The sequence below is a fragment of the Callospermophilus lateralis genome, chromosome 1, assembly GCF_048772815.1.
Source record: "Callospermophilus lateralis isolate mCalLat2 chromosome 1, mCalLat2.hap1, whole genome shotgun sequence".
NCBI lineage: Eukaryota > Metazoa > Chordata > Mammalia > Rodentia > Sciuridae > Callospermophilus > Callospermophilus lateralis.
This window is the reverse complement of record NC_135305.1, coordinates 140,942,644-140,969,176: the sequence shown is the minus strand read 5'-3', so window position 1 is coordinate 140,969,176 and position 26,533 is coordinate 140,942,644. Positions and strand designations below refer to the sequence as shown.

At 46.6% G+C, this 26,533-nt stretch overlaps 1 protein-coding gene across 2 annotated transcripts in view; it reads left to right on the top strand.

The window, feature by feature from the left end:
• The window catches only part of Bcr (BCR activator of RhoGEF and GTPase), a 139,013-nt gene that overhangs the window by 63,050 nt on the left and 49,430 nt on the right, over nt 1–26,533 (top strand). For both annotated transcript variants that reach the window (XM_076868095.1, XM_076868179.1), the window contains exons 2-6: nt 8,370–8,551; nt 14,980–15,084; nt 15,497–15,682; nt 21,281–21,388; nt 25,105–25,165. In XM_076868095.1, coding sequence (XP_076724210.1) covers nt 8,370–8,551; nt 14,980–15,084; nt 15,497–15,682; nt 21,281–21,388; nt 25,105–25,165 — 642 coding nt within the window. The remainder of the gene's footprint in view (nt 1–8,369; nt 8,552–14,979; nt 15,085–15,496; nt 15,683–21,280; nt 21,389–25,104; nt 25,166–26,533) is intronic.

Genomic DNA, 26,533 nt, shown 5'->3' with positions numbered 1-26,533 from the left:
TTTTTTTTTTTAATTGAGTTAAAATTCATACAATATAAAAGAAAGACTGAGTAACAGAGATGAGTTATAGGGATATATGTATATTATCTATTGGTTGGTGGTTGGACATTTGGACATTTGGAGTCATTGTGTAACTTCACATTTATTTATTTGTTTTTGTACTGTGGGGATTGAACTCAGGACCTTGCCCATGCCAAGCAAGCTCACTGTCACTGAGCTACATGCCCAGCCTGTTGACTGTTAATATTCCAATAAAATTTTAGTTTTCAGTTCCTTTGGGTATATAGCTAGAAAGGGAATTGCTGGACCATATGGTTATCAGCATAGACTTTTAGAAATATTTTCTCTTTAGAATGTATTTGGAAAGTGACCAAGTAGGCAGAGAACACTGTGGTGAGTTTTATAATTTTATGTTGCCTTGGTATCCATTTTTAATGTAACTTGGACTTTCTCCTACCAGAAACAGGGCTCAGTATCCTTGACATAGTTTCCAGTTCTCTATCTCCTCCCTCAGTGTGGTTGATCCAGATCTGTGTCTCATAAAACTACCTTCTGGTGATCATTTCCCTGGGTGGTTATGGGACAACATCTTGATACAAGCTGCTGAACTCAACTTTCCAACCACACATCCCACGTGGACTGTGCAGATATGCCCCAGTGACCACTTCTCGGTCACAGTGTAACCTCCTGGAACTCCTGCCTGCTTACTTTAAACTCACCAACTAAACCTCCCTCTGGGAAATCTATTTGAATAACACCCAGGACCCAGTAATGTATACGCATCTCTCTTGCACTCTCCTTCTTGTTCACTTTCCATGCCCCTCTGCACACTTCCTGACCTCCATGTGCCTAAACTCCAGGCGAACCATGTACCCTTGCCTGACCTGTGAGTAATAAAATTTTTGTTTCCATCTCGTGTCTCTCCTAATGATTAAAAAGGTTCTCTCTATCTTAAAAGATTAGTTACGCAAATCCATGGAGATAATGTGTCTGGGTTCTCAGCACTGTGCAGATCCACAGGAAGTACTGAGCAACGGGCTAGTGTTCTGGGAACTTAGTTCCTAGGAGCACTGTAGGTATTTCCTGACTATACATGAGGTGTTCCCAAAAAATGAAGACGCTAGTTTAAGATGTCCAGCCCCCAGGATCCACAGCCCCCTTCCTGGGATAGAGACCACTCTCGGTACACAGCGTTCTGGAAGCTCCAGGTTGTGAATGATTCTGGGGTCCAGAACTGGCTCCGATTGTGGACTCTGCCATTTGGTGAGACCCAGACTTCTCTGTCCCAGCCATAGTTTTCTAAGCCTCTCCCGTAGAGATGATGCCTACCTGGGCAGCTGCCAAAGAAAGCTATCCGTAAAAGCATCCATTACCAGCAGTGTGCTGCTGCAGTGTACTTGGGACCCAGGGGAGGGCACGGGGCTAAGACAGGAGTAGGAGTCAGGGAAACCTCCCTGCCACCACTGTCTGCATTACAGTGTTCCAGCAGCTCTCACCTTTGTAAATAAACATGGCCCATTCATTTGCTGACATCCTGAACGGGATGGAAGACCACCCTGTGGGTGATCTCTTTGCAGCATTGAGTTCCTGCCACTCCCACCCCATTTCCTCCCAGTGTCACTCCTCCCTTTCTCTCAACTCCTATGTGTGTTTTTCAGAAAATCACTCTCACTTGGCCCTTTATAGCTGTTTTGTTCTGAGAGGGCTGATAGCATGACGTTAGCCCTCCTGAGTGTAAGTTCTTATATCAACTTAGGTTACTTGGTCAGAGAGTGGGATTGGAGCTGGGTTCCTGGAACTTTGTACCTCTGGTGGCAGCGAGGCTACTGAAGGAGATTCTGGGGACCCACCAGGCACATCTGCTTAGGAGAGCTTGCCTCCCTGTGTGGCTACCCCAGAAGTTGCAGTATGACCTCAGTTCTGCATGATGCACTGGCTGAGAGCCCACCCTTCTACTTTCTGTCTCTCTGAATTCATTTTCTGTAACCCCTCATTTACATATAGTATTTATACTTTTATGTCTGGCTATTTCACTTAACAGAACATCCTCAAGGTTCACCTGTGTTGTAGTATATGTCAGAATTGCTTTCCTTCTTTAAGACCAAATAATATTCCATTGTATGGATAAGCCACACTTTGTTGGACACTGACTGGATTGCTTCTACATTTTAGCTACTGTGAATAATCCTGCATGAATGTGGGTGTCCACATATCTTTTCAAGTTCCTGCTTTCAATTATTTTGCTGGATCAGATAGTAATTCTGTATATTTTTTTTAAAAAACCAGCGGTTTCTTTTCTTTTCTTTCTTTCTTTTTTTTTTTTTTTTAAAAGGCTCAGGAAAGGAATGTGACCAGAGCAGCCACAGGGGTTGACTGGGACCTACCCAGATTGCTTTTTTTTTTTTTTTTTTTTTACATCATCCTTTTCTTAAACCAAAGAATAGATTTGCAAAGCCTTGGGATTGAGGGGCTGCTAAGCAAACAGCCTGGAGAGGAGAGGTTTCAGATTTCACTGGACAAGTCCCTTTTCTGCACTAAGCCCTTGGCTCTCTGTGTACAATCTGTGGAAAGTGAGCAGCTCACTTCTCCTCCCTGCCCCCTAGTGGGTGGGTTAGGGTTCACGTTCCTGAGATTCCCAAGCCAAAGCTGCCTGGATCCCAGGCCCCACCTGCTGCTTTCCAGGGTTTGGCTTCGACTTTGCATAGAGCTGGAAGGAGGGATCATCTGATGTGACCACCTGTTCCTTAGTCCTGCCTAAGGCAACCTTGCCAAAGAGGTTTCCCACTGAGTGTTGGAAAGGGGCACAGAGCAAGGCCTCCCCATTGGCTTGGATCCTTGGGAGATGGCAGCTTTTGAAAAATCCCTAAATAATGTGCTTTATGCTAAAGAGAAGGGGGCCTTGAATGGTTTGGGGGCCACAGATTTGAAAGCAACAATGTGAGGAGGCAGACCCCTATGTGTTGCTTAACATGGGATAAGGAAATTAGATGGTTGAAGCAGGAAGATCACAAGATCCAGGCCAGCCTGGGCATCTTAAAGACCTTGACTCAAAATATAAAGGTCTAGGGATGGAGCTCAGTAATAGAGTTCAATTCCAAGTACTGTAAAATAAATAAAGAAAATTGGAGGCCTCCCACCCCCATCCCATCGTGTTTTTGCTAGAGCAGTGAGTGGATTAGAGGCACATGGGTGAGCTGGGACAGTGGGCTGAAGTCCTTAGATGGAGAACAGCAGGCATGAATGGACCTCTGGAAGCAGACTGAAAAGCATCAGTTACACAGATATTCATTTGAGATTTAGGCAGAGTAGGAAAATGGCTAGGGGGCTTTAGTTGCCTTGGAACCTCATAATTATATAGCAGTCTGGTTGTGAAACCTGGTCCCTCAGTCTCTTAGTGGGAGTGAAGTGTCCACATCAGAGTCTGTAGTCCTACTTCACTCACTCGTGGACTAACCCTTGTCAGAAATTTGCTTGCCACGTCAGGTTTTAGCCTGGTGGAAGTTGCTAAACCAGCATGTTGTGTCACAACCATGGAACCCTGCCATTCATCTGGAGTAAGCTCTGGGACCCTGAAGTTTTGACCTGAAGTTCTTACTGGGTTGATTACCTCCTTAGTGTTGATTTGACTTTGAATGTGAGTCAGCTTAGTCACTGGTGGCATGGAACTCAAGGCACTCTACCAGGTGAGGAAGAATATGTTGGCTTCTTAGGAGACTGTCATTATAAAGAAAGCAAAACTAGATAGATGGGCACTGTGATACACTTGGGAGGCTGAAAAGAAGATTGCAAGTTCAAGACCAGCCTTTGCAACTTGCAAGGCTCTAAGCAACTTAGTGAGACCCTGTCTCAAAAAATAAAAAGGACCAGAAATGTGGCTTAGTGGTTAAGCGCCCCTGAGCTCAATCCCTTTTTATATCAAAAGAAAGAAAAAGAAAACAATAGTTAAGGGATTCTTAGAGCATTTAGCATATACTAATGATTCTGAGTTAATGTAAAAGCCAGGTATATAGGGGAAGTAGGTGGTGGGAGGGTAAGGAATTTGTTGAAGGCCTTGGAGATGATGACTGGTCCTTTCTGGAATAGTAACAATGACATTTTATTTTTTATTTATTTATTTTGATATTGGATATTGAACCCAGGGCACTTAACCACTGAGCTTCATCCCAAGTTCTTTTTCTTTATTTATTAAAAATATTTTTAGTTATAGATGGACACAATATCTGTATTTCATTTGTTTATTTTTTTTTCCTGTGGTGCTAAGGATCAAACCCAGTACCTCACCACCCATGCTAGGCAAGTGCTTTACCACTGAGCCACAACCCCAGTCCTCTTTTTATTTTTTGAGTCAGGATCTCACTAAATTGCTGCTGCTGGCCTTTAACATGTGATTCTCCTACCTCAGCCTCCTGAGTAGCTGGGAGTAGAGGCCCAGCTGACAGTGGCATTTTAGACCTGGTGGCTCTTTATGGATTGTCTAGTTAACATGCCTGATTTTTTTTTCTTCTTCTTCTTCTTTTTTTTTCAGTGCTGGGATTCCATAACCCAGGGCCTTGCATAGGTTAGGCAAGTGCTTTCCACTGAACTGTATCCCCAGCCCCTGCATGCCTGATGGTAACACTTGCAAAACTGAGGTGTGGACAGCTTTTGTGACCATACTAACACAGAGAGATGGCAACAAGGAGGACCATAGCCTCACTGCTGATAGCACAGCTCTGAAAGCTGCCCATTTTCCCCACCTAGAGGAGTCCTAGCGGGTACAGCTAAGACCCTATGGGCCTGGGAGACTATCTGGGTTTCTTACTTGACAGCTGAAACTTTCTGTCTTAGGCCTGGGCTGCCTTTGGAAGCCATTCCCCATGATGGGCAGGTTTCAAGTAGGGGTAACTGTAATGCTTTGTGAATGTTGGGTAGGCAACATCTACAATATTTGTATTTATTTCATTTTATTTTTTAACATCTGATTCCCTGAAAGTTAGTGGAAAATAAAGTCAGATTTATTCTTTGGGATGGGGTGTAGGATTTGGGCTTGGCTTTAACAGGGTTTGCATATTTTAATGTTTGAACCCTGCTCAGTTTTCCCCGGGATGCTATCAGAGAGCTAGTTTAGGGCCTTCGTGAAACTCTGGGAGGAGAAGTTGGCTTTGACCTTGGATTGTCCTGGTAGAGTACAAAACCCAAATGCCACTGGAGCAGAGTGTTGATAGCCAGCACTGTGATCTTGATGCCTGGTGGATTGAAGAGATAAGGGTCTCCTATATAGTTTATTGGAGGACTCAGTAGGAGCCTATCCTGCTATTGGGGGTTCCCTACCTACTACTATTGCAACCTGGAATAAGCTTCTTGGTGGGATCATCCTGTGGACATACACACACACAGGAAGACTCTGGCCTGGCCTTTGGTCAGTGACTGTGTGCAGACACTAGGACATGCTGTGGGTCTCCATGACAGCCAGCACAGTGCCAGACACCGGATAGAGTAGCCCAGCAGGTTTTGGCTCTGGCTGCCTGCTGAATCCCCTGAAAGCTTTTATAACCACCAAGGCCCAGGCTGCCCCAAAGCTTCAAATTCAGTGGGTCTTTATTGGGCTCAGCTGTGTTATGTTTGTGAAGCTTCCCAAGTGATGCTGACATGCAGCCAGGTCTGGGGACATGCGTTAGAGAGTGCCAAGTCCTCTTGGGACACAAGCAGAGAAGCAGAGGCGTGCAAGGAAGTCAGGACATCAGCCAACTGTGGCTGCACACAGCTAGCAGAAGTCTTAACCAGTGGTTGGTTGCTCCACCCACAAAGCTTCTTCCTTCAAAATGCTCATGTGAAAAGAATTGAAAACACTCCTCATTGAGATTGCTGGGTCAACAACTCCAGAAGTCCAAGGGTGGCCACATGCCCACTTGGCCTAGGTGTGTTCGGTGACAGTGGTATCCTCAGGGCAGGGCTGCTTACAGGTAAGCAGTAGCAAAAATGACATACATAATGAGGATGACCTCTGGAAAATCCTGGGGACCAACAAGGTACCCTTTGGAAAGAGTGGAGAAGGGATCGTCAAGAGTGACTTGTACTGGGCTGGGCTCTTGTGGACTTAACAAGTCTTTAAATAGGGGTTCACTCAGAAAATTCGGGCTAGGAATGGGATATAGAGGAGCTACAAGTGGCTAAGATCTGAACTTTTGTCATCAGCCTGGGAGGAGATGGTGATTTGTTTTCAGGTGCCTTAGGGAAGCATTCGAGACTCTGTGTAACTTAATAGTTCCAGAGGACAGAGAGGCTCTTACAGGATAAGCTACTTTCTTTCATGCCAAGAGTACTTGGATTGGGGTAAAGGTGGTCTAAGAATTTGGCAGACCAGTTGGGAGGTGGGCTGTGAGTCAGCTGAGGGTGGACTACAACCCTGATTCCCTGGACTGAGACTGGTAGGCCCTTTTGAGACTCACTGCTTGTGGTGGTCAGTACTTGCACCTGGGCTGGCATGCTAGTCTGTGGTCTCAGGCTAAGATCTGCTGCCAGCTGCAGACATCCATGGATAGTCTATATCCCAGCTTCCTCACATGCCTCTGTCTCTTCCAGGTTATCTCCTCTCTGTCCCAGCAGGACTTGGTGCTATACCCAGCCAGGCTGCACATTAGTCTCACCTGGGGAGTTTCAGTGTCAACACAGATGGGCCCTGGTAATTGTTAGAGCTTCCGGAGAGTCTAGCAGGCGACATGAGCTGAGACTCTCTGGGCTACTCCATCTAATGTCTGGCACTATGCTGCCATTCCAGATGTCTGCACATATCTGCTGACCACAAAAGCTACACCACATTCTGCCTCTGTGTTTGTCCACAGGAGGGTCCCAGAAAGAGTCTTGTTTTGGATTGTAGCCTGGGGAGAAGGGGTGACAGCAGTAGAGTAGATGCCTACTTAGTATCCCAACCATCTGTACAGATGAGATGAGCCTGGTGCCCTTAATAGAAAGGTAGCATTTGAGGTCCTCCTTTTTGTACTGGCCCATGCCTCTTATATGGGGAAAACAAACTGTTTTTCTATATGATCATATTCAACACAGAACACTTCCGTGGCCAAATGGGTTTTTCTCCCACATCAAGCAACTCTTCAGTTCTCTGTGGACACCAATTCAATTTTAACTCAATTCTGACATTATCTACCTGGAGATAGTATCAAATCCCACAGATTGAGGGCTCAGTCTCACAAGACCAGCCCCAATGCAGACACCAGCCATAAGCATCAGGTTGTGACCTATGCTTCCCATTGATCAGCTATAAGCTGAGATTACCACAAACCCCTCATATTCATTCATCTGTAGGAATGACGAATAAAACTGAAGAAAACAATTTACATACTGGATTATCAGTTTATTATAAAAGGATACAACTCAGAAGTGGGCATGGTGGCCCATGCCTGTGATCCCATCTACTGTACTCGGGAGGCTGAGGAAGGAGGGTCACAAGTTTCAAGCTAGCCTCAGTGACTCAGCGAGACCCTGTCTCAAAATAAAAAGGGCTTGGGATGTAGCTCAGTGGTGAAGCGTCCCTGAATTAAATCCCCAATACCAATAAATACATATATAGGATTGGGAATGTAACTCAGTGATAGAGGGCTTGCCTAGCATGCACAAGTCACCAGGATCAATCCCCAGCATCCTGAGGTTTGGGGAAAAGAATATAACTCAGTAACAGCCAGATGAAGACATGCACAGGGCAAGGTGTGAGAGGGTAACTCAGAGCTTCCACGCCCTCTTGGGGCAAGCCACCCTCCAAGTATCCAGTAACCCACCCTTCTTGGGTTTTTACAGTGGCTTTATTCTATAGGCATGATTGATTAAGTGATTTGCCACTGATGATCAGTTTAACTTTCAGCCCCTCCGCTCTTCCTGGAGATACATGAGTGGGGCTCTGAAAGTTCCAGCTTTCAAAGCACATTGTTGGTCCCCCTGGCAAACAGCTCTCATTGAGCTTTCCAGGAGAGCTCATCAACCAGGCATCTCATTAGCATATACCAAGACACTAGGGTCATTTTGGTGATTCCAACAGTTTTAACAGATACATGCTAGGAAAGGAGGTACATATGTGTACAGAGAGCAAATATTATGTCCTAGTATGTCACATGCATCTCCCTCCCAAAGTCAGTTGTGCCCCAGACAATGTTTGAAAGCCCAGTCATGTATTTGTTTGGGAGTGAGTTGCAAAGCTCCTTACCTTTGTGGTCCTTGGCTGGTTTGTTGAGAAAGTGAAATCAGTGTACCTGAAGTTCCTGTGGGTGACAGAATGGTGTTGACCTGGGTGCTTGCTTGGATAGATGGAGTGTGGATGCTTCCAAGCAGACAGCCCTCTGTCCTCTAGTCTGTTTCTAATACAGGCTTCTTTGCACACACAGATGCCTCATTTGGAACATCACCTGGGTACAGCTGTGCTGCAGACCGAGCTGAGGAGCAGCGCAGGCACCAAGATGGGCTGCCCTACATCGATGACTCACCCTCCTCCTCTCCCCACCTCAGCAGCAAGGGCAGGGGCAGCCGGGACACTCTGGCCTCAGGAGCCCTGGAGCCCACCAAAGCGGTGAGTCCCCAAGGTGTACCTGCCTCCCATGGCTCTGGGCCAGCCTTTGTCATCCTGGAGGCTCTCTGTAGTATAGCCAGTTACTCAGGGGCATGTAGCAAGTAGATGGTGGAGCTGCCAGTGGTTTGTTTTGGAAGTCAGACAAATTACTAAAAACTCCTTCCTGCCTCTGGTAGAGGGATGCCTCCCAGATACCTTGAGCAGAGAGGTCATGGAACACTTTGTGAACTGAGCTTGGAGGAGGCAGTCAGCATGTGGTCTTAAGGCTGAGAACACTGATGCCAGAGACCACCACCTAAGCCTATGGTACTGTATGGTGGTCCCAGCCATGGTATTGAGTTGGTGTCTGGGCTCCTGTGTCTGTGCTTAGGAGGTACACTGGCTCCCTCTTTACTAACGGAGCCCCTGACAGTGGCTTCATCCATTTGACTAGGGTCTTTCCAATGAGTTCTCACTTGACCCTCATTAATAGTCCTATGAAACTGGTGTTGCTGTTACCTCCACTTTACCATTGTGGAACTGAGGTTCAGAGGTGGCTTCCCTGAGGTCACATGGCTAGAGAAAAGTAAAGCATTTAGTAGATGCTTTCCCTGTGCTTCAAGTAGGGCCCCGTGGTCTAGCCCCTCTCGTCTGAGGGTATATCCCTGGGTTATTCCCACAGAAGTGATAGGCCGCCAGCTTTTTTCCTGATGCTTGCAGTGGTCCCACAGCTCAAAGCAGGGAGCAGGGGAGTTTTAGCAGTGTTTTGGGTTCAGGCATTGCTCCTCCTTTCATTGGAACAAAAGGATTCCTTTGACTTCTTGCCTTCCTTCCTTGGGCTGCAACAATCATCACTGTGGTAGAACAGATGCTCCTTTCTGTTTCTTAGGCCATTTTTTGACTTTCTGGTTCCATTTTGGATATCATTTTGGATATCTTCTTCATTCTGCTTTTCTCAATGATTCCACCCTGGGTTTAAAAATAAAAATAAGCAAGCAAGGCTGTGTGTATAGCTCAGTGGTAGAGACCATGCTTAACATGCACAAGGCTCTGGGTTCAACACCCAGCACCACAGAAAACAAACAAGAATAAGAAAGGGTGTGCCTTTTCCTACTGCTGTAGGTAAGTGCCAGAAGTACATCTTTTTACTGCAGTTGCTTTTTTCTGGGGCTGTTGCCTTAGCTGCAGGCCAGCTTCTTATTTATGTTTTTGTGATCTCTGGGGGTCTCAGTGCTGGGTGGGCTTCTTGTTCTGAAATATAAAGATGAAAGAGGAAGCCAGCATACATTTGCTGCCATCTTGCACAGCTTCATATCCCACATCCAGAGTCACCACTCTACAGATTAGGTATAGCTGTGAGGGGTGAAATCTTTCAGATTCTTCTATGGACTCTCTCTCTCTCTCTCCGTCTTGCTGCTACATGAGTGTGGTTTGATACCAACAAGAATTCTTAACAGCATAATTTATTAGTTTCTGTAACCATCTAACATCTTTGAGGACTGTCTTCACCTAGTCACTCCTTGATGGCAGGGCCATCCGCTTGCCTTCTGTCCATGTCAGATCCCCAGAGTGTTTCCTGGCTGGCTTTCTGTTCCTAAGTAGAAGTTTATTTGCCCTCTTTGTGCTCCAGGCTGTGTGCTGTTCACTGTGCCACATCCACCAGTCTCGTGGTTCCTTTTTAGCACCTAGTTCAGGGTCTCATCTCCTGTGGAGCCCATTCAGATCCTGGCCCCTCCTTCAATCCCTCATGAGTCAGTAGACATTTCTTTTTTTTGGTGGTACTGGGGATTGAACCCAGGGCCTTGTACATGCGAGGGAAGCACTCTACCAACTGAGCTAAATCCCCAGCCTGACATTTCTTATGTTACACATTTGGCAGGAGGTTGCACATCTGTGCAATGCGGTTTCAAGTCTCCAATTCCCAACATTCTACCTGGCCCAGAGGAGGTGACAGGAGTTATCTGCATAAGGAGGGAACTTGATTAGAGCAAAGTTATATGGTTTCATTCCAGCAGCTCTCTGGTTAGATGCCCTTTCCAGTGTTTGAAGTCCCAGAGAGACAGGCAGAACCTTAACTTTTTGGTTTAAAGATGTGACTGTCACTTCTAGGTTCCCCAGGGAGCATGATGGTCTTGGCTAGAAGCACTCTGATCTTGATCAGCTGGTGGGATCAGGGAATCTGTTCATCCCTCTTTTCCTTAACCTACTGAATAGGGCTCTTCATTTGCTTTCTGCTGCCAAGCTTGAGGCTTTTGGGCTGTGGGACTGAACTTTCTTGGGAAGTCATGGCAACACAGGGAGTCCACAGTGGGCTTCTAGGTTGCAAGTCTCCTCTCTTAACATTGCCCCTAGATTAGTTAGGTAGGGGTTGGACAAAGGCCAGGCACTCCTTTGCCTTGGGAGCTGCAAGAAGACCTCAAACAAGTCCTTTATTGGGAGGACATATGCTAATGGAGCCTGCCCTGCATACTGGGATCTTCCCATATGGAGGACTAATTTACCCAAGAGTTTGCTGTAGCAGGTCCCCCACCCCCAGCATGTGACCCTACACGGAGGTCATCCCCTTGTCTTCTGTCCATGTCAAACCCCCAGAGTGCTCACTGGCTGGCCTCCTCCCTGTCCTGCCCAGAGCAGAAGAGGGTCTTTTATCTGGCTGCTATGCTGGGAGCAACCTTCTAGCTAGAAGCAGCCAACTCTCTGAAAGCTAGAAATTTTGCACCTTGATTATCAGTGGGTTCTCCCAGATTTGAGGGGTCTGGGGGCGCTTATGAGGGGACTCCTTGTACTCCAGCCCAACCCTCTACTTACCTCTGGACGTGGTACTTAATGGTACCTAATAGATGTGGTTTTATCCACTTCCACCCTCTGTCAGTTTTCCCTACCTTGTTATAATTATGAGTGCAAGTCATTTTCATTGGTTCTTTGTCGGCTTTTTTCAGCCCCTGGTTAGCAGGGAAGGGCCTTCCTTCCATCTTGCTGCTTTATTCCAGTTGTCCTTTACCGCCAGCTTTTTTCCTAGCACAGCCTCTCTGCCTTCACTGCATTCACCCTCTCGTGGAGTTGGCACGTGCACAGCCTGGGATTATAAATAGCCCTGGTGCCGGCCCTCCCCTTCGCTCTCTTTCCCTTTCCACCCTCTTCTCTACAAGGAGTTGGTTTCTGAGTTTTCCCTGATAATACTACCAGTACCATTCTGAGTCCCCATAGAAGAGTCTCAATCTAAGCAGAAGTGCCCTCATCCTGTGTCCTCTCTATACCCCAGCACCTTCCTGGGGCCAGATGTTCTCTTGAGTGGCCCCACCCTTTAGAACAGAGAGAACTGGACTCAGTGCCATCCTGCCTGTGCTCTCCTTCCTCCTGGCTTTCCAAACCACGTGAGTGGAATGAGGCACAGTGCTCCCACTCAGGGTCTCCCACCCAGAAAGGCAGTGGCATCTTGGGCTGGGTGGGGCCGTCACCCAGCCCTGCTTTCCTACTAACTTCCCTGAGCCCTCTGTCCCTGGAGCTCACAGTAGCAAGATTATTCTCAGAACCCGATGAGCAGGGCTAGGTAAGTAGGTGAGTGCGTGCCACTGCCAGAGAGGCCTGCCTTTCCCTTTACCTTTTCCCTTGTGTAAGATGGAAGCAGTGTTCAGACCTGATAGGATGCATGTGAGGGTCATCTGTATACTGTGGACAGTGGGCTTTCCAAACTTCGATAGCACTTCAGTTCCCCCAATCTGCCCCCGACACACACTGAGTCAGCTGATAATTCTAAATTCTGAGAACCCACTTGTTTCCAGACAAGGGTACTGAGACCTTCAGGACTTTGTGAAAATGTGGCTAAAACTAGGAACTAGTCATATCTTCAAGATCCACTCACTGATTTGATTATGAAATGAATCTTAATTGAGAATTGTGTGCTCTGGTCCCTGTGCTAGACACAGGAAGTTTCAAGGTTGGGCACAGCCATGCCCTGGAGGCTCCCACCCATGGAGCCACACTGCACAGTGTGCCCTTGGGGAACCTGTGTGGGTGGGACCTCAATGTCCCTTCCCTGGAACATTAGCTACTCTGTACACATGCATGTGCCAACACATATATATACATGCACATATATATGCACACACACATGCATGCTCACAGCTCATGTGTACATTCACACAGGAACATGCACAAGAGCCCCAGTACAAAGCAAAGACCCAGGAATCTTTTTTAGATGGTCCCATTGAGCAGTGAAGAAATGATACAGGTTCCAGTGACCCAAGTGGGGCACAGGGATTGGACTCTCCTTGCCCTGTTACCCAGGCAGCTGAGGCTCAAATCTGGGAGGTCATTTGCCTGAGACCGTGGAGCTCACTGGGGAAGTTCTGGCTTTGTCTCCCAGCTCCTGGCCTGGGCCTTTTCTTCTGGGCCTGCCATCTGTGCCATGAAGTGCCTCCCTCTCCTAGGGCCAGGGAAGTGTGAAGAGGGACAGCAGGGTTGGGGCACACTGGAGTCATGACTCTAGACTCTGAAGACATCATGAGGCCTGAGCTGGCTTTAGGTGGTTTTTCCTCAAATCCAGTGTTCTCACTGGGGATGTCAGCCTCCAGGCAACATATGACAACATTTAGAGACATTTGTGGCACAGAACCACGCCCCAAAAATAATCCTGCATTCTTAGTCATCAGCATCAAGGGTGAAGATCCTGCCCCAAATCAGTGTTTTCTCCCCCCAAGTAGATTAGGAATGTAAGCGATGGATAGGACCACTGTTTTGGTTACATACCAGAGGGCTGTCATGGTGGGGTTGTCTCAGGTTTGCCCTTGGGCTGGAAACCAGCAGAGGAGTGGGCAGGTATCACCTTCAGTGGATTCAGGGTCCTTCCCCATGCTGGCATCTCCCTCTGACTACAGGTGAGGCCAATTGGCTCAGGGCTGGGCAGAAGGAGCGCAGCCTCAGTCTGATGCCATATAGGGTGGTGCTGTGGCCACAGCCAACCTCTGACGCCACCCATGGCCAGGGAGCAGAGGTGGGCGTGGCCAGGAAGTCAAATAGCAGTTTTTATTGCCTTTCACGTGACCGTCTCTGTCAGTATGCTAGGGCGGCTTAAACAACAGAAATTTACTTTCTCATAGTACTAGTGGCTGCGAGTCTGAGATCATGATATGCAGATTGGTTTCTTCTGAGGCCTGTCTCCTTGACTTATGATGGGTTAATGGGGCTTCTCTCTGGCTCTTCGTATGTCTTCTCTCTGCATGTGTCTGTGTCCTAGTCTGTTCTCATGAAAATATTAGCCATACTGTGTTAGGGCCCACCCTATTGACTTCATTTTAACTTCAAACCACGCCCTCCTGGCTTTTTTTTTTTTGTACTGGGGATTGAACCCAAGGGTGTTTCACCACTGAGCTCTATCCTCGGCCTTTTTTATTTTTTATTTTGGGATATGGTCTCATTCAGTTGTGTAAGGCCTCACTGAGTTGCTGATCTTGTGATCTTTCCACCCCAGCCTCCTGAGCCACTGGAATTATAGGTGTGTGCCCCCGTTCCTGGCTTAACTTCATCCCCTCTTTAAATACAGTCATATTCTGAGGTACTAGGGCTTAGTAATTTGACCTGGGGGAGGCAATAATTCAGCCCTTATCACCATCATAACTAGGATTGGTTCATGGTCTCTCAGGGATGTGGGCTATACCCTCCACATTGACATCCAGTAATGCCTCAGCTCTTTCTGGGGGCAGAGCTTCATTGGACTTTTAGCAGAGACAGGACAAGAAAGGGGACTGGTTTTACTATAGTCTACCTGCAAAGGAATTCCTATAGGCAAAGTCAGAGTCTAGAAAACAGGGTCAAGGAGCCAGCAGATGGGGCTCCCCTTGGGCAGGTGGCAACAGCTCCCAGGTCCAGTCCCTTTGGCCAGGAGGGGAGTGTACAAGGAGGGAGGTACTGCTGCCCAGTCTTGGTTCTAGCGGGTCCAAGGGTCAGGTGGGAGTGGCAGTCAGAGAATCCAGTTGCGACAGGTGTCAGGTGAGGAGTGGGGAGTGGTGGGCTTGTGTGGAGGTGCCCATGCAGTGGACTTTGATGCCCCCTCTACTTGGTCTCTTCTGGGGCTGCCCTTGGGCTTCCTGTGACCTGTATTCACTTTGGGTCAGAGCTTCCTTTTCCTTTCTTGACTAGGTAAAGATAATTATTCCTTGGTCCCAGGCACAGAGCATGAGGGAAGGAGGCCTTATAGTCTGTTCCGCTCCAAACTTCCCACTTCTTAGTGTGTCGAGACCAAGGGTGGCCCTCAACTTTGCTTGATGACCCTTCTAATTTTGCAGTGACTTTGAGCAAGTGGCTGAATATGTGTCAAGGCTCCTGTGTTTCACTTTTACTTCTACATGGAGCCTTCTCCAGGGACTCATCCAGAGGTTGACAAGCACCCGCTGCAAGCATCCGTACCCTCACCCCACCCTGGTGCCAACATCTGTTCATCTGTTCTGCAGAGTGAACTGGACTTGGAAAAGGGCCTGGAGATGAGAAAATGGGTCCTGTCTGGAATCCTGGCTAGTGAGGAGACTTACCTGAGCCATCTGGAAGCACTTCTACTGGTGAGGATGGACGAAGGAGGGGCTGACCAAGCATGGTGGGGACCCAAGGGGAACTTCTCTGCTCACCATCCCAGTTCAACTGTGAGATCTTGGGGGCACACCTATGGGAGGGTCAGAACATTCTATTTTTATAGAATATTGACCTCCCCCAAGGAGCCAGTGGAAGGAAAGTCAAGGGAAGACTTGGTTGCCAAGTTTTAATTTTTTCTGGAGTTTAAAAGTGTGGGCTGGAAATGTAATTAAGTGATAGACTGCTTGCCTAACATGCCCAAGGTCCTGGTTTTGATCCCTGGTGAGAGAGAGAGAGAGAGAGAGAGAGACAATTAAAGTATATATCATATAACCACAATATTTTGTAGTTGTACCCATGTACCTAACTAGTGGCATGCCCTCTCACTGGGCCCTCTTCCAGCCCATGAAGCCTTTGAAAGCTGCTGCCACCACCTCTCAGCCTGTGCTGACCAGCCAGCAGATCGAGACCATCTTCTTCAAAGTGCCTGAGCTCTATGAAATTCACAAGGAGTTCTATGATGGGCTCTTCCCCCGAGTGCAGCAGTGGAGCCACCAGCAGCGGGTGGGTGACCTCTTCCAGAAACTGGTGAGTGACTTAGAGCATGCTGGGTGCTTATGGCTATGGGGATGGCCAAGTGGGGACCAGGCCTGTCCAGTGACCTATGAACATGTGCTGTAAGGAGATACCGAGGAGATAGTAGGAGTGAGTCTGGAGTGCATCTCAGTGCCTTGGATGCCAAAGTTCAGATTGTGGTGAGGGAGAGGCCAAGATAAGCATGTCCCCCAGCTAGATCCAATGAGTGGGGCATCCTTCTAACCATTTTTTTTTTTTTAATCTGCTCTGTTTTGCTTGAAGTTCCCAGTCTCCAGAGTGATCTAATTGCCTCTTTGAGGGCTCCTGGAATGGAATTGGTTTTGTTACCCAGGAAAGCAGGACTTGTACATTGGGCAGAGGATGAATGGAGGCTGGGCATTGCCTGGAAAGGCAACAGTGGGGACAACAGGTGGAAACAGAGTGGGGCTTTGTTATACAATCAGCCCTCTGTGTCTGTGTGTCCTACATCCACACATTGAATCAACCAAGGATTAAAAATATTCAGGAAAAAAAATTGCATCTATACTGAACATGTGGAGACGTTCCCCCTTGTTATTATTCTGTAAACTATATAGTATAACAACTATTTACATAGTATTTCCATCAGATAAGGTATTAAAACAAACCTAGATGATTTAAAGTATACAATTTGGGGGGCTGAAGGTGTAGTTCAGTGGTAGACTGCTTGCCTAGTATGCAGGAGACCCTGGGTTTGATTTCCAGCACTGCAAAAGATAGGATAAAATAACAAAATAAAATAAAAAATAAAGTGGTTGCATGTGCCTGTAGTCCCAGTTATTTTGGAGGTAGGAGGATTGCTTGAGCCTAGGAGTTTGAGTCCAAACGCGCGCGCACGTGTATGTGTGTGTGTGTGTGTGTGTGTGTGTGTGTGTGTGTGTGTTTTAAAAAAGCAGGACTGGAGGTGTACCTCAGTGACAATATGCATGCTTAACATGTGCAAGGCTCTAGGTTTAATCTTTAGCATAAAATTAAATAAGACATACAGAAGGATATGGGTATATTGTATGCAAGTATTATGCTACTTTATTTAGTTAGGATACCCAGAGATTGTTGGTATCCTTAGGGAGGTCCTAGAACCAGTATCCTGTGATTACAGGGATGACTGTATTTTATTTTATTTTTGCAATTATGTTAATCAAAGTCCCTTGAATCATTTGGAGAATAAAAAGAGAAGATGGCTTAGGGAGGGGAGACTTGGGCATTAAAAATCAAGGTAGTGGTAATATTGCCCTCAGGCACTGAAGGAGGCAGAGAAAAATAATCAACCCAGGACATCTGTGTAGTGCTAAGCTCCTGCAGGCAGCTGTTCTCAGAGATTTGAGGCATGTTTAATCTAGAGAGGTTCCTTTTGCAGTGACATCCTTGTACCTTACAGGAATCAGGACACATCCTAGTGGACAGGCTGGAGAAATGCAAGAGAGAATTGGTTTATAACTGGGATCCCTGGCAAAGGAGTGTGGACCATGGCGCAGCCTCATGCTGTCAGGCCACCCATTGCTGATATTGGCCAGGCCACAGCCAGGATAGTTACTGGGTTCCCATACACACCTAACCCAGACACAGATAAGGTAGACCTTGTCCAAAAGGAAGAAACTATGAAGTAGCCCTGGGATGAAGGAGTCAACTCTCTGAGAAGGACTGCAGGATTGCTGTTTGTCCTCCAGTGTGTGAGGTTCCATGATGTGTAAAATGACCTCTTTCTGAGTCTCACATTGAGGGGACAGGAGGAGGTTGCAGGAGGGAGTTCTACATGTAAGAACTGCCCAGCAAAGAGGCTACCCCCAGCACAGGGAGCTCGCATCCTGGAGGAGCTACTCAAAGGCAGATGCTGGTCAGGGTCTAATCTGTTTCTAAAGATACCTGACACTGATTCTGGGATTACCTGGGCCTCCTGTGCACACACCTGGAACATTCTGGAGGGACACAGTCCTTCAGGGGCAGGGGCAGCCAAAGGCTGGACTCCTCTATTGTACACAGAGCTTTTCTGAGCTGTTTAAATACCTAGCTAGTACAGACTCTGGCCTCAACTTGGCAAACATCTAGGCTAAAGTGTTCTCCAAGACGTGGCTTTCCTGTTGGTGAACCCCTCCTGCACCACCTTCGGCTGCAGACACTCTGCCCTAAAGGCTGTAGCTAAGGCCTTAGGGACAGACCAATCACTTGTTGGTTCAAATCCTTGCCTCTCAAGGCTGCTTTCCCCACAGCCAGAGTTCAGAAGGCTGTGTTTTAATGCAGGTACCCTTCATCTTTGAAGTTCCTCCCTGCCATTTCTTTCAGCATAATATGTCAGCGGTTTTAAACCTAGGGGATTGCAATCAGGCAGCAGTCCTCCACAGAAACAAAATCATGTTGTCGGAAAAAATTCACAACCAGCTCTTTCCTCGGAATAACATTCCAAAATCACTCGGAAACTTTTTTTTTAAAAAAAATGTAATAATCCATGAGCCCTGGAACTTTAATTTGGAAAGTTTCCTCTGGTATCCCTGGTGTCCTTGAGCTACCTTCCTGCTTCAGATGTTGCAGCAAGAGGGACCAAGGCTGCAGTGGGACATCATTCCTTAGTCACCGTGTTCAGAATATTCACATGCCTTCAACCTGGGTTGAGTGGTGACTTTGTAAGGACAGGCAGATTCTGCCCTCCTCTGAGCCCTTTCAGACCTCAGCAAGGTTAATGCAGCATCACTCTCTTAGGCATCCCAGCTGGAAGAATCACAAGGAGTTTGCTATGCCCTGCTTCAGCTCTGGTGTCTCCTCCTGAGCCTGAGGCTCATGAGCTACATCTGGGAGCACAGAAAGCTTGACTCAAACCTGCCTTTACTGCCCTTCCTGTGAGTCTGCACTACAGCTCATGCCCACTATGCAGGATTGAAATTTTATCAGCCTCATTTTGTTTTGTTTTTCTGATCATTTCAGACTTACAGAAGAGTTGCAAGAATATTACAAAGAACTCTAGTGTAACCTTCACCCACATGCACTGATTGTAACATTTTTACGACATTAGCCTTGTGTCTGTTATGCATGCTGCATGCACACACACTTTTTCCTCTTTTATAGTTTGAGAATAAGTTGCAGGCTTCTGCCCTTTTACCCCTAAATACTTCATTGTGTTTTTTGCTAAGAACAGGGACATTCTCTTCCATAACCCACAGTACAGTTTGTCACATTCAGGAGATTTCAGATCATTGTGACATTATTCAGTATGCTGTCCCGATGCAAATTTCCTCCAAGTTAGTGATCAAGTTCTGTATAGCTGTTTTTGCTGTCTGATTCAGGATCCAATCCAGGATCACATGATGTACTTGATTGTCATGTACAGTTCTTTGGACTTGGTTTATCTTTCATGACTTGTTTTTTTTTTTGTTTGTTTGTTTTGTTTTGTTTTTGTTTTTGTTTTTGTAAGGGAATTGAGTCCTGGGGTACATCATCACTGAGCTCCATCCCCAGACATTTTTATTTTTATTTTTGAGACACAATTTTGATAAGCTGCTGAGGCTGTCCTCCAACTTAACCATCCTTCTGTCAGTCTTCCAAATCACTGAGATTACAGGTATGTGCCACTGCTACCAGGCCCTTTATTTTTAATTTTGAAACAGGATCTTGCTAAATTGCCCAAGCTCTCAAACTTGCAGTCTTCCTGCCTCAGCATCCCTAGTGGGGATTATATGCATGCCCTTGAAGTGACTTTTTATTTTTTATTTTTAGTTATCAATGGACCTTGATTTTTGTTTATTTATCTGTATGCAGTGCTAAGGATCGAACCCAGTGCCTCACACATGCTAGTGCTCTGTCACTGAGCCACAACCCCAGCCCTCAGCTTGACTTTTGACATTTGTTAAAGGATGCAGGCCAGTTTTTCAGATGTTTCCTCAGGAACAGATTCAGGCTCTGAGTTTTGGTAAAGAGCAATATCACAGCAATGGGGATCTAGCCTTCTCAGTGCACCCTGTCTGGAGGCATCGTGCCATTATCAGTGCAGCTTGTTTTTTTGTTTGTTTGTTTGTTTGTTTTTGATTAGCTAAACATATGGAAATGAATTACTTGAGACTTTTCACACCTAGAAGAGGTGAATTCCTTGGGTAGAAAGAAAGAGAAGACTTGAAAGGGTTCTCCTCCTGAGGTACTTTAGACTCTACTCTGCAGTCTCTTCTTCCAGAAGGGTATCCTGATCCTGCCCACATTCTCTAAAACAGTGCCATTGTTCTCCATCCCTAGCCCGCCTTGACCATTTGCAGTTGTATGTGTCTGCTCACTTATTTATCATGTGCTGTCCTGTTAGAACACCATCTGCAGAGGGTATCCCTATGTCTGATTATTCATAACTATGGGGACAGGGGCTCAAGCAGGGCCTTAGTTTCAATGTAGGCTCTCAGCAGCAAAGGAGCTCGGAGGACGGAAAGAAGACACCCTAGGTCTTATCATTGTACTGGAGGAGGAACCTGGAATTCGAGTATGCAGCAACTTCTCCATGGTGTTCAGGAGCTGAGCAGGACATCCTCTGGCCCTACTCTTTCCTCAGATACTCCATAGTTCTCTGTGCTAACACTATAGGGAACAGAGCCAGAAGATCAGGCCTGTTTTAGCCAGGGGCACCTGGTTTACCCAGTATCTGGAATTGTCATATGTATAAACATAAAATTTAATACAAATGCAAATCTATGTGGAAATGAAATTTAAGTTTGATGTAGAACAAGTGCCAAGAACAGCAAATGCTCAGGCTTCCTGCTCCTGGTCAGCTGCAGTGGCCTGGGTGTCTCCTGAGTCTTTCCTTACCCTACCCAGGCCTGGGTTTGCTGGTCCCATGTGAGGACTGGTTTCCTTCTTGCTGTCTCTAAAGATGTCATGGGGCCTAGAGAAAAAAGTGAGGGCTACACACTCTCATTCACCCACCTATGGAAGTCAAGGCCCAGTTGAGTATGCAACCTATCAGGAGGCTCAGTGAGGAAATACCTCTCACCTTACCGCTAGCAAGTCTCCCATCTGCCACGTGTGCAGTATGACACCTGTCTACCAGCCAGGTCTGGGATGGGTTTGAGTCTGAGCTCTTAGAGCTCCTTTTCTCCACAGGGAGCTAAGTGTTCATTATCTGTCTCAGAGGTTTGGACATGAACAGAATACTATGGCCACCAGGATCCACCAACATCCATGTCCTCCTGCAGTCAGAATGAAAAGGTGCCATCCATTCGGTCTTATCTGCTGAGAGAGAAATGCTTGTCCATGTTCACTTACTCCTTCAAACTTAAGCTGCTACTCATAATACTGTCGAAGTGAATGGGGTGGGAGGAATTAGAAGCTCTGGAAGGAAGCCATTACCTGCTCAGGGTTGTGAGTCACTTCTCAACATGTCATTTTAGGAGAGGGAAGCGTGCTCAGTGGGTGGGGAGGGGAAGCAGGTGGGAAGGAACAGCATGGAAGAGCTGAGGTTTCTGCAGCCTGTGCACTGTCTGCTGTACCTGGAATTTCTCCAGAAACTGTGTAGAAGAGCCCAGTCTTCAGAAAGATGGGGGGGAATGGCATATGTCCCACACCTGTCCTTCACTTGTCCCATACTCTCTTCCTTCCTCCCTGCAGGCCAGCCAGTTGGGTGTGTACCGAGCCTTTGTGGACAATTATGGGGTTGCCATGGAAACAGCAGAAAAGTGCTGTCAGGCCAACGCTCAGTTTGCAGAAATCTCTGAGGTAACGATTATCATGACACTGTGTAGATAGGAGCACCACCAGTTCCCACTCGTGCCCACCACCTCCCATGATGAGTTGTGGGCTGGTTTTTGGTAGAACCTGACCTGGGAGAACAAAATGCGCCCAATTGAAGTCTGGTCATGAACTACAGTCCTGAACACAGATGTTGCTGGGTGTGCTCTATCAGCTTCATGCCCAGGATACTACTATAACCAGATAGAAGGAGCAGCCTTGAGAGTACCCCATTCCCTCAAAGGCCAGGGCCTTTTTCCAGGGGTCAGGAAATTTATTTGGCTTATAGTTCTAGAGTCTGGGTAGTCCAAGAGCTCGGGGCTGCATCTAGTGAGGGCCTTCTTGCTGCATTATAACATGGTGGAAGTCATCACATGACGGGACAGAGCAATCCTGCTAGCTTAAGTCTCTCTTCTTAAAAAGCCACTAATGACTTCATGGGGGCTCTACCCTTATGAGTTTATATAATCACAATTACCTCCCATTAGCCCCACAATTTGGTTCATGTACCATGAACTAATTAAATTTCTAATACATGAACTTTTGAAGGACATATTCAAACCATAGTAACCATATTACCCACTCGCTCTCTTGCACCATCTGTCTGCAGTGAGTAGTTTCTATAATTTTGTCCCTGTGTCTTATCACAGGAGTCCTGACTCTGTACCTTGTTACTGGAGACTAGCTGGGAGTTGTCCTCCTCTGCTCCTTTTCTAGCCTACCAGCAACCATGAAAGCTGGGAACGTTAAGGAGCCAGCACAGGGGAGTGAGGGCTTGCATTGCTGTGTCTGTAGAGGTGCATGGGAAGGAAAGCTTCTGGTTAGAACCATACCACCCCATGTGTGGGGGAATTGTGGCCTCCCTCTTTGCATTTAGCCTCAGGGAGTCTGAAACTTTAAACCTTGGAATGTTGTTAGACTCTCAAAAGAGTCTCTCAGATACAGAGAAGATGAATAGGACTCCCCCCCCCCCAAGGCTGGTAGCCAAGTCCAGAACCCAGCAGCATCCCTGCATCTCCATTTCTTCAGATATGATGGGAAAGGGCAAGAAGATGCCCTATCTGAATCTCTGCAGAGCCAATGGCAGCCATGAAACAGTCCTCTGCTGAGGCTTGTTGTCACTCTTGCCTTTTCTTATTATTTTTTATTCATTTGTTTGGTGGTACTAGGGATTGAACTCAAGGCTTTGCACATGCCAGGTAAGTGCTTTACCACTGATCTATAACACCAGCCCTCACTCTTGCCTATAGATACTTCCCAAAGCTCTGACTTGCCTTGCCCCCCACCCTCCCGCTACCCGCCCCACCACCAAACAAGGATTCTGGTGTGAGAAATATGGAATTAAAAAGAGAAACAGAAACTAGAAACATGGAATGAGCCTTGTCTGTCTTGCCAAGGGACAACACTTGAAGGTCACACCTGGGCTTTGTTCCAGAGACTTTGTGCTATTTTATCATTTATCATGAGACTGGGTGTGAGGCCCTAGCTCTGATTGTCTCCGACAACGATAACTTGTGCCACACTGTCCCTCCTACGCCCATAGGGTGCCCCAGTCCCTGCCCAGTGCTGCAAGTAACAAGATCTGCATGCCTCAAGGCCTCTATGCTTCCTGCCAGCCTATTCCCCCTAAAGCACTCAATCCATTCTTTTCTTCTCCTTTTTCATTCAATTAGCAAACCTCCACACTCTTTATCAGCTAGAATATTTGCACCAAATTTTAAGTGACCTTGATAAATATGAATCGGACATTATGACCCTGTGTGCCTGTATAATTATACGACCACTGAATTCTATACCATGTACAATCAGAAAAATGAGAAGTTGTACTCCATTTATGTATGATGTGTCAAAATGCATTTTACTATCATGTATAACTATTTAGAACAACAACAACAAAAAGAATTAATCCTTAAAGAGCATGCTACAGTTAAGAAGCCCAGGTCAAGTCCACCTGTACAGGTTTCTACAGAGGAAGGAAGAAGCCATGGTAGGACATGACCTAGGGAGGTCACGTGGTCCCCCTGAGGTCTTCGGTGAGAATCTGAGCCAAGGCTGAGATGTAAGGAGTAGGATGGTGGCTTGGTGCCTGCTGGAATCTGGTGTTCTTTGAATCTTTGTGATTCCTAAACCATTGAAGCAGCATCCATGCTGGTTTTCTGTATTTCAAAAATGATCCAAAGAAATTGGAATGGCCCAAAGAGAGCAAAATCAAGCTCAAGAAAGAGGAAGCAGTAGGCTGTGTGGTGGTATGGGGGACTGTGTCTTGGAAGGTCAGTGCTTGGGCAAGGGATCTGAGATTCACACTCAAATACAGGGTGGGGGGAGGTCAAATACAGGGTAGGGGGAGGGGTAATGGTTCTTCACCTTCTCCTGGGACCAGTGCTAAGCATGAGTTAGCGTCCAGTTACACTGAAGTTGTACATTCTGGGTTCTGTGGGACACCAGCTTCCAGACAGTAAGTAATATGAGTTAGATGAAAAGGGTTTCTGGAGCCAAGTAAGTTTGGGAAATGTGGGGTTAAACCAAACTCTTAACGCTTCTTGTAGCAGGATATCCCAGAGTTTGTGCCTTGCTCCATGCAGGGGCATGTGGAGTGTGGGGTGCCTCCCAGGCTCATGTGAGCTCAGCACCTAGTTTTTGCAGAGTCTCTTGTTGAACTTTCACACCCCCTCACATCCTTTGGAAACTGCTGAGTCAGACATAGGGAGGAACAGTCACTGCAAGGGATGTTAAACTCAGGAAAGGTACCAAAGAGCATGATGGGTTTTGGCTCCGGTGAGCTGGGAGTCACTATCTTATAGGCCTGGAAGGATTCCTGCAGCACAAGAGGTTGGGAGAGCAATCCCAGAAGCCTTTCCCATCTCTCTGGTGGGTTATGCATTTATTTAGAAGCCTAGTACCAAGATTCCTCACAGCTGCTTCCTGGGGATGATTTCAGGGGCATGGGGATCATTTATCCTCATTTCTCTTAGCACATTAGATCAAATCAGTGATCCTTTTCAAGCAGCTGTGTTGAAACATGGCCTATCCAGTAAAAGCCCTGCTCTCTCTACAGGAATCTTACCACCTTATTTTAGAGAAAGTACATTTGCATATTTTAGCAAGTATATTTATACATTTCCACCCAAGAGAGTGGGTGAAGCACCCGGTATAAATATGGGTAGTAGCAGACCCACCCTGGCTGATGCCAAACCAGAGTGCTCTTCTGAATGGCCAGCTCCCTGCATGCTGTTGAATTGCTCCAAGAAAGAAGTTTGCTGTGTTTACAGGCTTATCTGTATCAGAGGTTCTCACCAAGGGGTGATTTTGTTCCCAAAGAGACCCTTGGCAATGCCTAAAGACATTTTTGGTTTTCATAAAAGGAGGCCAGGTATGTTACATCTACAGGTGGAGACCAGGGATGCTGCTCAGCCTCCTGCAGTGCACGGGGCTGCTGCACAGGACTGGGAATTCCAGCCCCAAACGTCCACGGTGCTGAGGTTGAGAAATCCTGTCCTAAGTGTCTGGGGCATCCATGCTCCGCTTGCTCATGGGTCACAATCTGGGTTTTCATTCAGCTTCTCAGAATGTCCTGAGGTTGCTGCATCTGGGGTTCTTTGTGGGAAGAGAAGGCCATGCTTTCTGTCAAATATTCCTGACTAGAATTTTGTGCCACTTCCAGGCTGCTTTAGCCATCTCTTGTAAGCACATTCTTTTCTCTGCAGAACCTGAGAGCCAGAAGCAACAGGGATGCCAAGGACCCAGCCACCAAGAATTCTTTGGAAAGTGAGTTGTTCTCCATGCAGGGCCTCTTTGTGTCTTCATGGGGATGGTTACTGGAAAAGCAGAAGTGGTGCCTATTTGGGTCTTCCCCTTGTGTCTTCCCTGTTCTGGACCTCAAATTTTGAGAGAGATGAGGAAAGAGAAGGTCTGAGTATGGCAAGATGGGAAGGATGTGGTCAGGACCAGTTTGCCACCAATGGTAGCAATCAGGAAAAAATTATAGGAGTCAGCAAGCACCCACAAACTAAGCACTACTGGGCATTTAAAATGTGATCATACCAGCTGTGATGGCATGGCCGAGGAAGAAGGATTGCAAGTCCAAGACCAGCCTGAGCAATGTAGTGAGATCTCATCTGAAAAAATTTTTAGATACCATTATGTCATGCCCAGTGGCCCTGTAAGAAGAACTTTATTTTTTTCCTCTTTCAAGTGAGATATTAGCTTGGCATTAGAGATAAAATTAGATATTAGTGCATACCTGTAATCCCAGCAACTTGATAAGCTGAGGCAGGAAGATCACAAGTTCAAAGCCACCCTCGGTAACTTAGCAAGACTCTCAGCAACTCAGTGAGACCCTATCTCTAAATAAAATACAAAATAGGGCTGGGGATGTGGCTCAGTAGTAAAGCACCCGGGTTCAATCCCCAATGTACCAAAAAAAAAAAAAAAAGAGATGTTAGTTTATTTTCTGTTGCTCTGACTACCACAGATCTGAGTGATTTATAAAGAATAAAGGTATATTTGGCTCATAGTTCTGAAAGCTGAGAAGTTTAAGATCAGGCAGCCATATCCATTGAGGACTTCTCTAGAGTCCTAAGGCTGCATGGGACATCCCATGGAGAGAAAGAGAGTAAACGGGCCAGAGAGCACTCACTTTGGTAACAAAACTATCCCTCAGCAACCCATTAATTCTTTGAATAGACTAATCCATTTATGAGGACAGAGCCCTCCTGACCCAATCATATCCCAAAGGTTCCACCTGTCAAATACAATTAACATGTATAATTTAGGGGATTAAGTTACCATCCCAATGAAATTTGGGGCACACATTTAAAACATGACAGATGACAAAATGGGTATAGAACATAAAATAGCCCAAGTGAAACATAGGTTCTAGGTAGCTGGGCAGGATTTAAATCCAGAGTGATTGGGTTCCCAGGGCTGTGTTTAACCTCTGCACTCTGATTAAAAAGTGGAGTCAGGAATGGAAAGTAATTTCTTGCTTTTGATTGTTAGGACAGTGTGAATAGTTTGCTCACTCACAGAGAACAGCCCATGTAGTGTCAATCCCCAGAGCTTACTTACTCTCTATCCCTGCTATAAATTGCAGTTTCCCTATCTGTAAAATGCCCAACACTGATCATGGGAGTC